The sequence below is a fragment of the Ostrea edulis genome, chromosome 3 (assembly GCF_947568905.1).
Source record: "Ostrea edulis chromosome 3, xbOstEdul1.1, whole genome shotgun sequence".
Taxonomy (NCBI): domain Eukaryota; kingdom Metazoa; phylum Mollusca; class Bivalvia; order Ostreida; family Ostreidae; genus Ostrea; species Ostrea edulis.
This window is the reverse complement of record NC_079166.1, coordinates 39,483,566-39,501,432: the sequence shown is the minus strand read 5'-3', so window position 1 is coordinate 39,501,432 and position 17,867 is coordinate 39,483,566. Positions and strand designations below refer to the sequence as shown.

The window sequence follows — 17,867 nt, the reverse complement described above, 5'->3', positions numbered from 1 at the left end:
AAATGTTGCATTGGACTATCAGAATATCAGTTACGAGTAGTCTGGTAGACTACTAAAAAAGGAAAACTTAATGGAATGGACTACTGTCTAATATTGACCGCAGCTGCATCATTTCTGCCCTTAGAAAAATATATCTGTAGCACTGCAATTCAAGCATACGCATCGTGGTTTGATAAATATATCGGTAAAAACAGAGGTTAAAATGAGTTTATTTTGAGTCATTTTGCGACAGAAATGCAGGCTTTTGGTTCAGGATTTGAAAAATGTTCCACAGTAGCCCCCTAGACCCCACCACAATATGCAGGAAAGCCCCATCCAGCACTGCCCCGCCCCTCTTGCTGCTATGCAACTCGGCCGACTGCCTACAACAACTGGACTAGCTACTGACCTAACAGGACTACTTAACTACAGAATCTACCAGTGCTTTTGGACTATTATGGTGACAAAGTGAGTGTCGAACATTGATGTTGTAAGGTGTACAGGAGAACACATACAAGTAGGACTTGCACATAATTTGGTTAAGAATTACTAAATGTACAGACATTTGATTTTTATACGTTTGAATATTGATTATATCCCCGAACACATAGTATCGGGGACATATTGTTTTTGCTCCCGTTGTATTGTAAGTTTTTTCTATTATTTTTTTTTTTTACAAATTTTGTGCCCAAGATTTCTCGAATATGCGTCGACCGATTTTGGTCACTTTTTCAGGAATGATCGATATGTACTTGAATTTAATGGGGGATGTTTTTATACCCCCCGAACGAAGTTCTGGGGGTATATAGGAATCACTCTGTCTGTCCGTCCGTCCATCCGTCTGTCCGTCCGTCCACCTGTCCGTCTGTCTGTCTCCAGATTCGTGTCCGGGCCATAAGTTCTTTATTCTTTGTATCACCATGAGACGATGTGTCATGTACCTTCATGACCTCCATATGACCTTGACCTAAAGATCAAAATTAAACGTTTTTACAATGGACCGGTCAACAGGGGATGATTACTCCTCCTAGGCACCTGATCCCACCTCTGGTGTGTCCAGGGGTCCGTGTTTGCCCAACTATCTATTTTGTATTGCTTGTAGGAGTTATGAGATTGATCACTGTTCGTTATCTTCACCTTGCATTTAACCATCGAGTTTGTATCTCTGCTGGTGGACAGTCTGTCCCCGAGGATACTTGTCGCTCGATATATGTTCTTTCATGAATATACACAATAACGAAACAATACTGGCTGACACGTCGCCCAGTATAAAAATGTGTCACTCTGGGGAGTCTATAAGGGACACAGGCTCCTACATATCGGTTGGTGTCCCTCGGATTATCCTTCGAGATATCAAAGATTTGTCGTATGTACAATCGTCAGATTGTCAGCTTTGGTACAGAAACCAGAATTCGTATACCCAAATTAAAGACTGTTATATTCCTTTAAGAGATATATTTGATAATTCCTTTTCAGACCTCATGTGTTCAACCTCAAAATGTTCTGCAAAAAATTGCAAAACTTGTGATATACTGATCACTAAAAATTCATTTAGTAGTAATCTAACTGGACGTAGTTTCTGTACCAAAATGTTTGATAATCTGACTTGTAAATCTTCTAACGTTGTCTATGCCATTGAGTGTAACCTGTGTGGCTTAATTTATGTGGGAGAAACCAAGGATTCACTTAATAAAAGAATATCGGGGCACAGATTTCAAATTAATAATGGTGGTAACCAACTTCTTTACAAGCATTTTAATGCACCGGACCACTCCATCTTGTCCATGAGGGTAAGGATTTTAGAAAAAAATTACCATCACACAAAAAATCCTACATTAAGCACCCCTTTTCGTAGACAACGAGAAGATCACTGGATCAGGACCCTAGGCACTGCATTTGCATATGGATGCAATGATAATGTATATGATGTGGGAAATTTGACTAGTCCACAAGGAAATAACGTTAATGTGATGGGACTCTTTCCCAATACCCAAAGACGAAAACGCAGTCACGGACATCGTTCATATCAAAGACCAAGTATAAATGATGTCACGTTTGATTCACTTTTGCCTCACATCAACAGATAATTGGGTCCACATCATATTCGTACAAAACTTTACTCTATTCCATTGGGGGTTTTACATACGTTATTTGAAGAAGCTATGGCTAGTCTATACTTGGATTTTTCAACACCTGAATATAGACTGAACTCTATGATTATCGATGTCGCCTACCACAGGCTCTATAAACCAGCACGGACCATGGATGATATTCCTTCCAGATCATGCCGTCAGTTCCTTAAGCTCAAATTTACAAACAAAGGAATATATGCCGTCAACATAAGTAACATTCTTCGTCATAAAAGGGTTCAGTCGTGTATTCCTACTTATTTCAAGTTCAAGTCTACACCCTGTATTTCCTACAGCTATACTTCTACTATTGCATCCAAACTTTTTAATTATAAACAAAATTTGCAGTGCTTAGATATAGACCATCTTATACGTAATCCACCAACATGTTCTTGTTCTTCATCTTCTTTCAACTATAGTCCAGCTGGACATGTCATTACTGGTGATGTTGATATAGTTGAAAATGAGGACCTCAAATCACTTATTCTTAAAGGTCCTAAATACAGAGAACATCGGTCTTCTAATTGGCAACAGAACTTCATCTCTATTATGAGTTCTGTCGAAGATTATGCCAGACGATGGGCTAAATATGAAAAAGAACTTGATACATTGTCAGAATGGGTTAAAAGCATAAGAGGGATATTAAAATCCCGCATTAGACACATGAAAACAAAAGTACGTACCATCTATCCTTCTGTGTTTAGTAAACCAGAAGTGATAAAAGAATTAGATAGGTTACATGAGGAATATGTTTTGGTTCCAGCTGACAAAGCTAGTAACAACATTGTCTTTGTTTGTAAGGCTCATTATTACAACTGTATTTTAAACGAACTTGGCGTTAATTCCACTTTTGGTAATCATACTTATACTCCAACTGCCCTTTCAAAAGACGAAATTCTTCAAAACCATGCTTCAGTTTTAGACACATTTAATATTCCAGTCAATGGGTCGAATGAATATGAGTTACCGTACCTATACTGGATTCCTAAACTACATAAAAACCCTTACAAACAGAGATACATTGCTGGATCTAGTAAGTGCTCTACCAAGCCCCTATTTTTGCTCCTCAAAAAAATGTTAACAGCTGTGAAGGAGAAATTTCAAACTTACTGTGCGACTACATATGCCAGAAGTGGTGTTAATCAAATGTGGATTCTAAAAAATTCTAAAGAACTTTTAGTAAACTTGAAATCACAGAATTTTTCCCAAATCAATAGCATTAAAACCTATGCCTTTTCAACACTATACACGACCATTCCTCACGATAAATTAAAGACTAGACTTTTTGACATCATAGACAGTTGCTTCTTCATATATATTCATATCTAGTGATCAGTCATTCAAAAAGTTACTTTGTTAAACACCACTCTGATTCCACACACAAGTACTCTGAAGTTGAAATAAAAAATATGCTAGAGTTCTTCATTGACAATATCTTCGTGGTCTTTGGTGATCAGGTCTTCCAACAGTCTGTTGGAATTCCCATGGGCACGAATTGTGCTCCTTTGTTAGCTGACCTGTTTTTATATTCATATGAAGCAGAATTTATTCAAAAACTTCTACGTGAGAAGAAAAAATCTCTCGCTGTGACCTTCAATTCGACATTTAGATATATCGATGACGTTTTGTCTATTAACAATGATAGCTTTCATTCATATGTCGATTTGATATATCCCTGTGAGCTCGAAATAAAGGACACCACAGAGTCGTCCACTTCTGCTTCATACTTAGATATTTTATTGAAAGTAGACATTAACGGCAAACTGACAACTCAACTGTATGACAAACGGGATGATTTCAGCTTCTCCATCGTCAACTTCCCACATTTATGTAGCAATATTACATTATCACCTGCATATGGTGTTTATATATCTCAACTGATTCGATATGCAAGAGCTTGTTCTGGGTATAGTCAGTTTTTAAATCGAGGTAAGCTACTGACAAACAAGTTGATGGTACAGGGATTGCAACAGTCTCGATTGAAGTCAGCATTTCGCAAATTCTATGGTCGTTATAACGATCTAGTTCATCAATACAACCTCGCATTGGGTCAAATGCTGTCTGACGTGTTTCATACCGATTGTTAAGCCGTTCTTGGCACACTGATTTGACTGCGGATAACTCCGTTTACCTGATCAGGATATGGGGCACACGGCGGGTGTGACCGGTCAACAGGGGATGCTTACTCCTCCTAGGCACCTGATCCCACCTCTGGTGTGTCCAGGGGTCCGTGTTTGCCCAACTATCTAATTTGTATTGCTAGTAGGAGTTATGAGATTGATCACTGTTCGTTATCTTCACCTTGCATTCATGTCAGGGCTATAACTTCTTTGTTCTTTGACATAGGCATACCATATTTGGCACATGAGTGTATCACCATGAGACGATGTGTCATGTACCTTCATGACCTTCATATGACCTTGACCTCAAGGTCAAAATTAAACATTTTTACAATGGATTCGTGTCAGGGCCATGACTTCTTTGTTCTTTGACATAGGCATATCATATTTGACACATGAGTGTATCACCATGAGACAATGTGTCAGGTACCTTCATTACCTCTATATGACCTTGAACTTTGACCTCAAGGTCAAAATTGATTTTAGGGTTTTGACATAGTAATACCATAAGACATGGGTGTATCAACATCAGACTATGTGTCATGTACATTCATGACCTCTTTATGATCTTGACCTTTGATCTCAAGATCAAAATTATAGGTTAAAACCATGGATTTGTGTTCGGACTATATCTTCCATTTTCTTCTACAAAGGCATACTATATTTTACACTCAGGAAAGATGTAATTTATGCCTATTAACAACACCTTTGGGAGATTGGGCTAAGCGGGGGTATTCTTAGTGAGCATTGCTCACAGTACCTCTTGTTTAATGTTGATTTCGTCACTTATTACGTAAAATAATGACTTTTTTCATATTTTTTAGAGGATCACTTTGTCCAGAAGTGTTCTCAAAAACTATCAAAGATATTAGCTTCAAATATTCAGTGATTGTAGAGAAAATTGGCAGATATGACAGCGCGTTATGATTTGTTTGATGCAAAAGGCATTGAAGCTCGCCTTGACTCGAAAATGCGTTACAATTTTTTGTGCAATTTTTGATACATTTTCGTTAATATCTTTTTAAAATAATTTGTAAAGACATATATAACAAATGTTGTAGATAATAACAAGACCTAGTCGACCATATCAAGTTTTAGGGGCCAGTCTTTCAAATAAAGGGCCAAGAGGGGTCAAAAGTATTTTCTAAATATTTCAAAAATTAAAAAGATTTTGTTAAGCATTATTGAAGCAAATTTGTTTGTTTTGACGTTTTTCAATTGCTAATGCCAGCAAAATGATCATTGTTACGTAATAAGGGAGTTTTAGGGGAATAATATACGAAACTTTGATGCCTTCTATCTCTTAAACGAAAACTATTTTGTAAAGCATTATGAAATATAAATTGTTCAGACTGTTCATTTTGTTTTGAATACTGAAAACATAAAGTTAAACATTATGCAACAAAAGTTGTAGATAATAACAAGACCTGTTCAACCATATCAAGTTTTAGGAGCCAGGCCGTCAAATAAATGGCCGAAAAGGGTCAAAGTATTTTCTACATATCTCGAAATCAAAAAAGAATTTGGAAAGCATTCTTGAAGCAAAGTTGTTTGTTTTAACGTTTAGCAACTGCTGATGTCATCAAAAGGAAACTTAATTACGTAATAAGGGCTTTCAAGAGGAATAATGTTCGAAACTTTGATGCTTTCTATCTCTTAAACGAAAAATACTTTATAAAACGCTATGCAACATAAATTGGTCGGAATGTGACTGAACGAAAAAATATTTTGTAAAACGCTATGCAACATAAATTGACTGTAAACAATATGCCATCTCCTAATTTTGTATTACAACCCCTTTCAAGGAGTTCAAGTCCCGGTCCCTTCAACTGATTATCATATATCCTTTCAACAGCCATATAGTGTAAAATGCGTAATGACCAAAAACAGAGATTGTGACCCCTTGCGCTTGGTCCCAGGTAATGATATTTAAACAGAACAATTTTGCACCCCAACAATTCATTTAAACGTCTATAATATTTCTTTCAATTCCAAATAATTTCACTCTTGATTTTAGCCAATCACACAACACCCACACATTTATACCTCTGCTCAACCTTGGGGTAAATTGCGTCCGGGTTACGCATCCAGGGCTTTGCTACTCTGTTGATCATGTTTATGGGGCCAACCCCTGAAGAAGGACCGAAATGCATCAGACGTAATTTCTAAATATCTCAAAAGCTAAATAGAGTCTGTTAAAGACCCATCTCATGACCGTACGGTCAGTGAAAATGTAGGCGGAGCCTAATCTAAACATATGTTATTTACCTGGAGTGGCCAGGGTCTACCAAGGTGTTAATTGCTATATCCCATGGCACTCAAAGAAATACACAGAGACAGTAGAAATCTACCTGTCCATGCTTTTTTTATAGTTTTGATATACACAGGACCTGTCTCAGGGACCTCTGCAGAGTTTCTGTGGTCATAGTGTTTGAATAATGGTTGTATTCCTAAGGGTAGCTGACACACATTCTACACCCACCCCTCTTTCTCTCTCTCTCTGTCATTGACTCAATGAATAATTTCTGTTATAAATATAGAGGTATCATAAATTGATGACATAAATTATTTCAATAGGCTACAAGTTTTAAAACTTATTGTGCAAATTATTGTTTGATTTCTGATTGTGTAATTTATAATACATGTACAGGTATATAGAGGGGGGAAAATTACAGTTATATTGAAATTGCATTGTTCAGGGGCCTTTCTAAAAACAATTGAATTACAAGAAAATAGCAGTTGTGGACAGGTCATTGCTATCAAAACTCAGGTATACTGGGCTTCCTCAAGATCTAAAGAATGCCTGTAGATACTGGCTGTTATTGTTATCAAAACACCTCTCTGGGGTAGTCCCAGACCACAGTGTCTGCAGATGTCACTCCACCTGAGATCTATTGTTAAATATTTGATTGGCAGGCAGCTTACAATTTGGGGGTGTCAACTTAAAATTGGGTCTTTAAGCACTATAGAAACGAAGTTGGGTGTTTTAGATAACGTTTTACAACTGTAGGTTAGGTTTAATACCTAATGGTGCATTTCACAGTCCAGGATGGGTCCAAATTAGTCATACATTTTAATGTTAATACACATATCATAATATGTAAAACTTTTTATCAGTGTATGCACTCGGCGCGGGTTCGACTCCCGCTCGCGCCAGTAAGTGAGAAGGTTTTCTTTCGGAAGGTCGGTGGTCTCTTCCCAGGTACATTGTATCTGGGTTCTTTCTTCCACTAATAAAAACTGGGCGCCACCATATAACTGAAAAAGTGTTGAGTGTGGCGGAAAACATCAATCAATCAATCAATATGATATTTTAAACAATCAATATTTATCTCTGTTTTAAGGATGGGTTCTTCTTATTTTATTGGATGGATTGAGATAGTATACTTTGCATGATATAGAGTGAATGTCCTAATGATTTCAGAATTTTGTATAATGACCGTTCTTTCTGTCATACTTTAGGTATTTTGGACTTTGCATATACATGTAATAACGCCGACAAAGTAAGGTACTTGATACATGTAACATCAAATAATCAGATCACACATAGGCATGAATTGTGCTCCTGTGTTAACCTGTTTTTATATTCTTATGAAGTAGACATGTAGTACATAGTTTTATATATTTGTTTATAGTGCTAACATACATGTATAATGTAAGCATATGCAAAACACTGCACATACTATTTCAATTTTAGTGCATTGAAATGCATGTAAATGCTAGCATTATTATGATATATTTACTAACGAAAATCGTCAAATTAAATGATAAAATGTGTTTAATTCACTACATATCAATAACAAATTGGGCGCCACCAGATAACCTAACAATTGTTGAGTGTGACGGAAAACATCCATCAATCAATCACGTTTGAGGGCATTGGAATTTTAAGAACACGTCTTGTTTTATACTGTTGCTGAAGATCAGAATATAGCTCAGATATTCAGAACAGGATTTTTTCCTACATTTCATAGGAGTTGGGAGTAGTGATACTTTTCACTAGTACTCAGGCGACTGATAAGGCTTGTGGGCCTCATGTTTATTGTACAAGTCGAGTTTATTTGCAAGAATGTTTTCGTGAATGATTATATATAGACTTGTGAAATCACGCATTGAAATTTTTTCGCGCAAATACCATGGGATTTACAGTATAACTCTACACATGAATTGATGTGATATGAAACAAGTTGTGTAAAGTTTGTAAACACGTTTCTTTCCGAATTTCACTAACTTGAAATTTTGTATTATGTCGACCCTGCAAAGCAAGAGAAAACTGCAACTTGTACACACCATGCTCTAAGTCTTAATACTAAATACGTACATATATAGATCCCATGGGGATCCGGGTTAGAATAGGTCTTCAGTCCCCCTTGCTTGTCGCAAGAGGGGACTAAATTGGGCGGTCTTTTAGGATGAGACCGCAAAAACCGAGGTTCCTTGTCACAGTAGGTGTGGCACAATAAAGATCCCTCCCTGCTCAATGGCCATAAGCGCCGAGATAGGCCTAAATTTTGCAACCCTTCACCGGCAGTGGTGACATCTCCATATGAGTGAAATATTCTCGAGAGTCCCTCAATATTCAACAATATTCAATCAATCAATCCATGTACATGTAGTATAATGTAAATGTCGTTGCAAGATTGTCCTGATCTTTGCAGTAAATCTTACCTCGTGTGTCTTGCACGTCAACATTTTCTCTGGTGTAGAGAATTAACAGAATTACCTCCCTCGCTAGGTAGACTAAGATAGTAAACAAAGTTATATTCTGGTAGACTAAGATAGTAAACAAAGTTATATTCTGTCTTTGTTTTGTGAAGGGGAAATTACTTTTTCAGTATTAATATATTGGCAATGTTTTCAAAGTATTGGAACAAAAATTGTGAAGTTGTAATTCAAAGATAGTCCTTGATATTTTGCATAATGATCAGAGTTCATGTATTACTAATTATTCAATTCTTGTCTTCCGATATTTGTTGTTCTAGTTCCTGAAGATCACTTTCCGATTGGAGGTGTTGTTGGGGGCGTGGTTTCTGTTCTTGTAGCCGTCTTTGTCATTGCAGTTGCTATGTTTATCGTTAAGCGACGACGAGGGTAAATCAAATAATTTTTTGTCAGTCCTTGAGAATACTATACAATTTATATGTTCAATAGAATATTCTCATGAATATAAGATTTTTAAAAATTATGTTTTGTTAATATTAGATAAAAAATAATGTTATTCTTCAAAGTAGTACATGTTTAGCTTTGCATGAAAGAGATATATATATATATATATATATATATATATATATATATATATATATATCTTTGCTCCTCACGAAAATGTTAACAGCTGTGAAGGAGAAACTTCAAACTTACTGTGCGACTACATATGCCAGAAGTGGTGTTAATCAAATGTGGATTCTAAAAAATTCTAAAGAACTTTTAGTAAACTTGAAATCACAGAATTTTTCCCAAATCAATAGCATTAAAACCTATGACTTTTCAACACTATACACGACCATTCCTCACGATAAATTAAAGACTAGACTTTTTGACATCATAGACAGTTGCTTCTTCAACAAAAACGGAAAACGGAAATGTTTATATCTAGTGATCAGTCATTCAAAAAGTTACTTTGTTAAACACCACTCTGATTCCACACACAAGTACTCTGACTTTGAAATAAAAAATATGCTAGAGTTCTTCATTGACAATATCTTCGTGGTCTTTGGTGATCAGGTCTTCCAACAGTCTGTTGGAATTCCCATGGGCACGAATTGTGCTCCTTTGTTAGCTGACCTGTTTTTATATTCATATGAAGCAGAATTTATTCAAAAACTTTCACGTGAGAAGAAAAAAATCTCTCGCTGTGACTTTCAATTCGACTTTTAGATATATCGATGACGTTTTGTCTATTAACAATGATAGCTTTCATTCATATGTCGATTTGAAATATCCCTGTGATATCGAAATAAAGGACACCACATAGTCGTCCACTTCTGCTTCATACTTAGATATTTTATTGAAAGTAGACATTAACGGCAAACTCACAACTCAACTGTATGACAAACGGGATGATTTCAGCTTCTCCATCGTCTACTTCCCACATTTATTTAGCAATATTCCATTATCACCTGCATATGGTGTTTATATATCTCAACTGATTCGATATGCAAGAGCTTGTTCTGGGTATAGTCAGTTTTTAAATCGAGGTAAGCTACTGACAAACAAGTTGATGGTACAGGGATTTCAACAGTCTCGATTGAAGTCAGCATTTCGCAAATTCTACGGTCGTTATAACGATCTAGTTCGTCAAAACAACCTCGCATTGGGTCAAATGCTGTCTAACGTGTTTCATACCGATTGTTAAGCCGTTCTTGGCACACTGATTTTGACTGCGAATAACTCCGTTTACCTGATCAGGATATGGGGCTCACGGCGATGTGACCGGTCAACAAGGGATGCTTGCTCCTCCTAGGCACCTGATCCCACCTCTGGTGTGTCCAGGGGTCCGTGTTTGCCCAACTATCTATTTTGTATTGCTTGTAGGAGTTATGAGATTGATCACTCTTCGTTATGTTCACCTTGCATATATATATATATATATATATATATATATATATATATATATGTGAAAAGTGCTAAGGTGGTAAAAGTTTATCATTTATCTAAATTCAAAGATATAAAATAAATCCAGAAACAAATTGGCTGGGAGACATACCCGCTTCTTGACTAGAAATGCAATATATAAAAGTTTCACGCAATAGCTAACGCTTCCCAGCGACAGTTCTGTTACAAACGAGATATGCGATAATATAGAATGTGAATCTTTACTGAAAACAAAAGTGGTGCATAAAAATATAACAAATAAATGTTTGGGTTTTTATTTGTTTGTTCGGTAAGCGATTGATATACTGATAATTGTTTGATTATAGCTAGAAAACGTAGTTGAATTTCAACAAAACACAAAAATTACACAGTATCCCTAACTTCGACCGAGAACAAGTACATACGTAGTTTTACATAATAGAAACTTTCCTGTCATATTTCAAATTTATGTTCGGTAACCTCAAAACTCGAATCGTACAATAAAGACAGTGATCATTTACATTGATGAGTCTGATTTAAAATATTGTCGCTTTTAAATCATATATTGTGACCTATATTTCGATTGTTTGATTTGGATATTGAATTTCGAAATTCCAATTCCAAATCTTGAAATTCGAATTTCGTATTTAGAATCTTGAATGTTGAATAAGCCATCTGGGCTTTCGTACATTTTTGTCACTAATACATTTTTACCAGATCATAACTAAATCGCAGTGCAATGTACATTTGAATGCTGACCCCATGGGTGCCATAGCACAGTCCATAAACTTCTGTTAATATTTTCATCACAACTAGAATATATTCACCATGAGTTTCCAAATGCTGACCGCTTGGAATTCCTTTCACAATCCCTAATCAATAGATGCCAAAACCAAGGCCAAAATTCGATTCACAAGAGCAGCCAAATGCTGATTTCATCAAATTATATTTTTACATATATAAACTTAATTTTCATATCATAAATTTTGAAAAAAAAGTCGTAGGAACTGTCATTAAATTATGTATGTAATAGAAATTTATTTTGACCGAATGTAAAATCCATGTATATTGATTACAGCGAATCAAAACAAGATTCCAAAACATATGCTGATTTGACACTACACGACCGAGGCAGCAGGTAAGAATCAATGATGTTCAATCTGAGCGTCTTTGCACATGTTTTCCTATTGAAAAAATGTTTGAATACATGAATACTTTTATTCCTATTCCAACCAATCTCATTAACACGAGTGAGGTTCCTAATTCAAGTATCTCCATTATTTGTATGCGTTAATTTTCAAACGTTTGCCTCTCAAGCGATACGGAGCAAACACCAAGGCGAGGAAGACAATGTAATATATATTTAGCGTAACTGTAGACGTGTTTCAAGACCCGATATATTTTATAGTATGATGAAAAAAACGTTTTATTTGAAATATTTTCTCCAATGTCCATGCATTGAAGAACCATCAATTACAGCAACTTAATGTACATTTATCAAAAAAGTTATTTTATTCAACTACGACTCTTTCCAGCAATATCGGGGAAGGCATCTCGAATGTATTACGTTCACCGAAAGTACACATTTATACAAAATGCACGTTTCCAATAATTGCATAAGTAATTAATAAGTGATTATTAACATATTTAGACTTACTGTGGGGAGATCTGATCGATTATAGCAAACATGTATTTAAAAAAAGACAATAAATTGCGTTTATGGTCGAATGTTGAATCGAAATAAAAATGGTTATCACAATGCATTCGAGATTGATTTTCCCCTTCCCGGAAAGATCCGACACTGTGCGATTGTTACAAATTCGTGCAGATGTACTGTGTATAATCATTTCAATCACTAATATCATTATTAAATGCATGTATTTAGTGACCAGACATATTCGGCCTTGGATCAACGTACTCGGATACAAAGAGAAAAGTAAGTATGATAAGTGTTAAGGTTTCCATGGTATTAAATTATTTACTAAACTTACTCGGATATATATATATATATATATATATATATATATATATATATATATCTTGTACTGTTCTACGTTTGTTGTAGACCGATACCTTTGCATTCATTCGTGGATCATGTTCTTGATCTGATGAAAGATAGCAGGCTAAAGATTTGTAACGAATTTTCCGTGAGTAGCGTTTTGTAAGAACAAACTTTTTTAACTACAGAATATATTCGACTACATTATGATAGTATAGTTAGGTCAGATACAGACCATACATCAATAATGAATTTTGAATTAAGTCATATATAATCTTGTATAATATGAAATACAATACACCACCCATGTACAATTCATTGTTTAGGAACTACTTCGGTCAAAGGAAACATCAACTACAACAAAAGCAACTTCGAAGATTAATGCAAACAGAAATAGGGGGAGTATAGTACCCTGTAAGTTCTATAACATATCGATGTTCATGTACGTGTCTCAAGAAAAAAAACCTTATGTTGTTTCACAACGCTGATCGAGATTTTTGACAAAAACCGAATTAACATTTCAGATGATTTTAATCGCGTACAGCTCCAAGAGAAGAGGGAGGAATCCGACTATGTGAATGCCAGTTTTGTTTTGGTATGTGAATTTAATCAGTTACAGATTTGTACTTAATTTATATTTTTAATTGAAAACAAGGGTGGATTTTGCAATAGTTGACATTAAAACTACAATTATAATGTTGAAAGAATGATTGCTTCAGATAATAGACTGTTTAATTGTCAATTACAGAAGTTCATGTTAAATGCCTTACGATGTATGGAACAAATCGAGTGAGATCGATCTATAATTTGGTTTCTGCTCTTAATCTTGGGTTGTAAAAGAGATCAATATACCAAACATAGCAAATTAAGGCAAATGCACTCTATTAAAACCGTATAAAATTTACATTAATTTCCTTTGGACTTCGTTTCATTTCTAAAATGTTCATACTTAGAAGATTCACACTAGCTAAAAACCTTTTTCTTTTTTTAAACCGGTTTTTTATGTTTTGGTCTTGATTTGTTTTCTGTACGTAAAGTCAATAAGGACGTCAATACATCTAAAATCGGTTACGGATATACCACGATTAGAAACCATAAACCTGGGACGGGTTACATGAAATAGAATGGACGCTGTATTGCTCTTTGTTTGGGTACCGGTATATGAGAAAACAACCCTCCTGTAACTACTCTTACTATAGATAGTCGTTTGACCACATGTTGTTTAATTACTAAAAACCGTGAGTTGAGAAACAATTGTCAATGATTCTCGGTACTTGTAAGTGTTTTTATTATACTTATTCAGTAATTGGGGAATGATAAATGATTTCGCCATAACATAAACGCTAAATTCAGATGTGTGCAATATTCAAAGTAAGATATAAGGAATGAAATCATTTACTTCGACATTTGTTTGTATTTTCAAAGTGTGAATAACGACTTATGCAAGGTGAAGATAACGAACAGTGATCAATCTCATAACTCCTACAAGCAATGCAAAATAGATAGTTGGGCAAACTATATATCATTTAATTCTCTTTTTGTAACAAACAGTGATCAATCTCATAACCCATGCAAGCAATACAAACATAGATTTGTGCAAAAGCATACCCCTGGATATACCAGAGGTGGAACTGGGTGCCTAGGAGGAGTAAGCATCCCATGTCGACTGGTCACACCCGGTACGAGCCCTATATCTTGATCAGGTAAACGGAGTTATCCGTAATCAAAAGCAGCGTGCAAAAAACTCCCTAACAACCGGTATGAAATACGTCAGAACACATTTAACACAATGAAAGATTGTATTTGCAAACTAGATCGTTATAACAACCATAGAATTTACTAAATTTTGACTACTAAAACCCCTGCACTATCAACTTATTTGTCAGTAACCTGCATCGATTTAAAAACAGACCAAATGCAGAACTAAATCTTGCACATAGAATCAATCGAGATATAAACACTATATGCAGGTGATATTGGAATATCACTACACATATATGGGAAGTTGAATATGAAGAAGATGAAATCATCCCGTTTTCATAAAGCTGAGTTGTTAGTTTTCCGTCAATATCTATTTTCAATAAAATATCCAAGTTTGAAAAAGTGAATAACTTTGGGGTGTATTATATACACAAAACTTAATAAGAATGTTTCTTGTATCATTGAAGTCGTTGGCATTGAAAATGCAGAGATGGGGTGATTACATTGTAAATGTAATTGATTACTATTACGATTACTTTGAAAATCTATGATTACGATTACGATTACACATATTTTGAAAGTAATTGATTACAATTACGATTACTGTGAAAAGTAATCATGATTACACCATTCAGTGACACTTAAAATGTTTATAAGAAATGTTTGTTGCACTTTATGAACATAAGTCTCTCAAACTGTGCACTACTAATTAGGAGTGAGCTCATACTCATTAAGTAACAATAGATCAATGAGATGTACAGTAAATGATACAGGGTATACTAGTTCAGATTATTAAGTTTAATTTAAACAGATTTAGACCTTAGTTGCTATTGAATACATGCAAATACTGTAAGTATAATATCATATAGATATGGATAAATCTTATGATGGCACACATAACATACATAAGCTCTAACTGTTATCTATTAAATAATTATTTTAATATAAATATAAAGTAATCATTGTAATCATTATTGTAATCATAAATTACGATTACTTTGCCAAAGTAATTGATTACGATTACTTTGCTTTAAAAACAAATGTAATCAATTACGATTACGATTACTTAAAAAAATGTAATCGATTGTAATCAATTACGATTACTGATTACGATTACCCCATCTCTGATTGACAAAATCTAAATATAAATTGAGTAGTCCTCTCTGCGCATTGTGTTTTCTTACAACAGGTATAACAGCATCTTTTATGGTCCCCATACTTTATTTCTTTATACTAAATTAAAATAAATTATAAATACTATTTGAACACAATGATTTGTTCTGATTTTTATACAACTATTTAGAAAAAACATAGAGGGACTACACAGACCTTGTGCTAAGGTTATTTTGATCAATGTGTTCAGCGGGAAAATATGTTTGATAAATGATCAATCAACTAAACATGAAACTTGCATTTAAACATGACAGAGTTTCCTCGTTATTAGTAAATTGCAATGATGTCAATCTAAAGCCAACAATCCTGAAATGATATTGTTGCTTTAACGATTCAATTTCCAAATACAAAAATGAAAGTTGCATATAACGAAAAATGCAATGTCTAACGTGTTTCATACCAATTATTAGGCAGTTTCTTTATCACTGATTTTCGCTAATGGCTACTTCATTTACCTAGTCAAGGTATATGGATCACAGCGAATGAGACCGGTCGATAGGAATTGTTTTGTTCGAAGGATTCTGACTTGTTCCCGAGGGGATCCTGGTTAGAATAGGTCCTTAATAACCATTACTTGTCGTAAGAACCAACTTAATAGGGCAAACCTTAAAAACCCGTAATTAATTAGGTCCCGTTTTCCATGGCACAGCAGGTGTGACACAATAAAGCTCTTCCCGATTCAAAAGCCGTCAACGCCGAGCATAGTCCTAAATAGGACAGCTCATCACCGGCATTGATCTCCATCTGAGTAAACTATCCACAACCGGGATGTAAACAATATACAATCAATCAGATAAACTAGGCAGTTGATCCTCTTTTTGGTATGTCCAGGGGTTCCTGTTTGCCCTTAACTAAATTTTATTTTTTATTAGATTCATGAATTCGATCAGTTCATTATCTTCACCTGTGCATAAATAGCTAATTATCAATCCCATTGCCTTTAAATACTGATAGAAATATTGAATTAGAAGGCATCATGAATCGTCAGTTAGGCTAGTGGTTAGGATGCTTCACAGTCGGAAGGCCGAATGTGGATCTCAATCCTGGTGACGCGTTCAATCAAAGACATTCATGATAATGAATGGTTGTTCTCTCTCGAAACTACGATTCATTGTCACAGTAGGCGTTGACACGATAAACGTTGAACTTTACTGCTACTACTATAAGCTTTAGGGTCAGGTCATTTGTTCCACGTCACCTAAAAGTGGTGACATGTCATGAGTGAACAATTCTCAAATGAGACATAAGAATATGCATGCAAACAAAATACATCGCAAATTATTAATATGGATATGTGTTTGCATTGGTATCAATAATTAAACCCAGACCATCTGGTTGTGAAGCAGCCACCTTAACAACTAAGCTAAAAGGTTTTTTTAAGTCTGTGTAAAAGATCTGGAAATATTTTCACTTGTAACAATGAAAGGTTACTTTTACATGAATATATGATGAAGCTAAAAGCATCGATATGCTTGCTACTTTTGTTCATCAGTCAAGTCTTCAGTCATTGTCTTGTAAACGATTGTTTTATATTCTTTAGTTCTTTGGAGAAATGATTCGAATCATCAATCTTTGATGATTTTTAATTACAATTGTTGTTGTTTTAAAGAACCAAAGCTATATAATGACACAGTACCCTCTTCCGAAGACAGCTGGACATTTTTGGCGTATGGTATGGGAACAGAACTGCCCCTCGATAGTAGCACTTACCATTGATGATGAAAAATATAAGGTATTGTGAATTATTTCGTATGGAGTTTTACCTGTTGTTGTACTATTCTAAAGGAACTACAATATTACGTATGTCGTATGGATATCACAAAGAAATCGCTATTGTATATGATATAAATTTTCTTCACATTATTTCCTTTCGTCAAAGTCTGTAACTTTTTTCTCGTCCAGCAGTAAGTATGTACTATGTTCACACGTAAAAAGAATGCAAGGTTCGACACTCAAACGACAAGAATATCATCCCGAAACTTTGTCAAGCGTTTTGTAAGCAGATACTCCCATTTGATGTATGCCAAAATTAAAATGAGATAAAGACATAAAACATCTTTTCATTACAAACTCAAATCATAATTTTAAAAAATCGTTATAAACGTTTATTTTTTTTTCTTTGTCCAAGAACACGTTCATTAAAGTACTATTACGATATAAAACGAAACGTCGATTGATGTTATAAGAATTGTGTAG

The 17,867-nt window shown here is 34.9% G+C and overlaps 1 protein-coding gene across 1 annotated transcript in view; it reads left to right on the top strand.

The window, feature by feature from the left end:
- The window catches only part of LOC125673157 (uncharacterized), a 48,627-nt gene that overhangs the window by 27,264 nt on the left and 3,496 nt on the right, over positions 1-17,867 (top strand). The window contains exons 11-17 of the mRNA XM_056160891.1: positions 9,211-9,319; positions 11,877-11,936; positions 12,684-12,734; positions 12,864-12,945; positions 13,124-13,211; positions 13,322-13,392; positions 17,281-17,403. Coding sequence (XP_056016866.1) covers positions 9,211-9,319; positions 11,877-11,936; positions 12,684-12,734; positions 12,864-12,945; positions 13,124-13,211; positions 13,322-13,392; positions 17,281-17,403 — 584 coding nt within the window. The remainder of the gene's footprint in view (positions 1-9,210; positions 9,320-11,876; positions 11,937-12,683; positions 12,735-12,863; positions 12,946-13,123; positions 13,212-13,321; positions 13,393-17,280; positions 17,404-17,867) is intronic.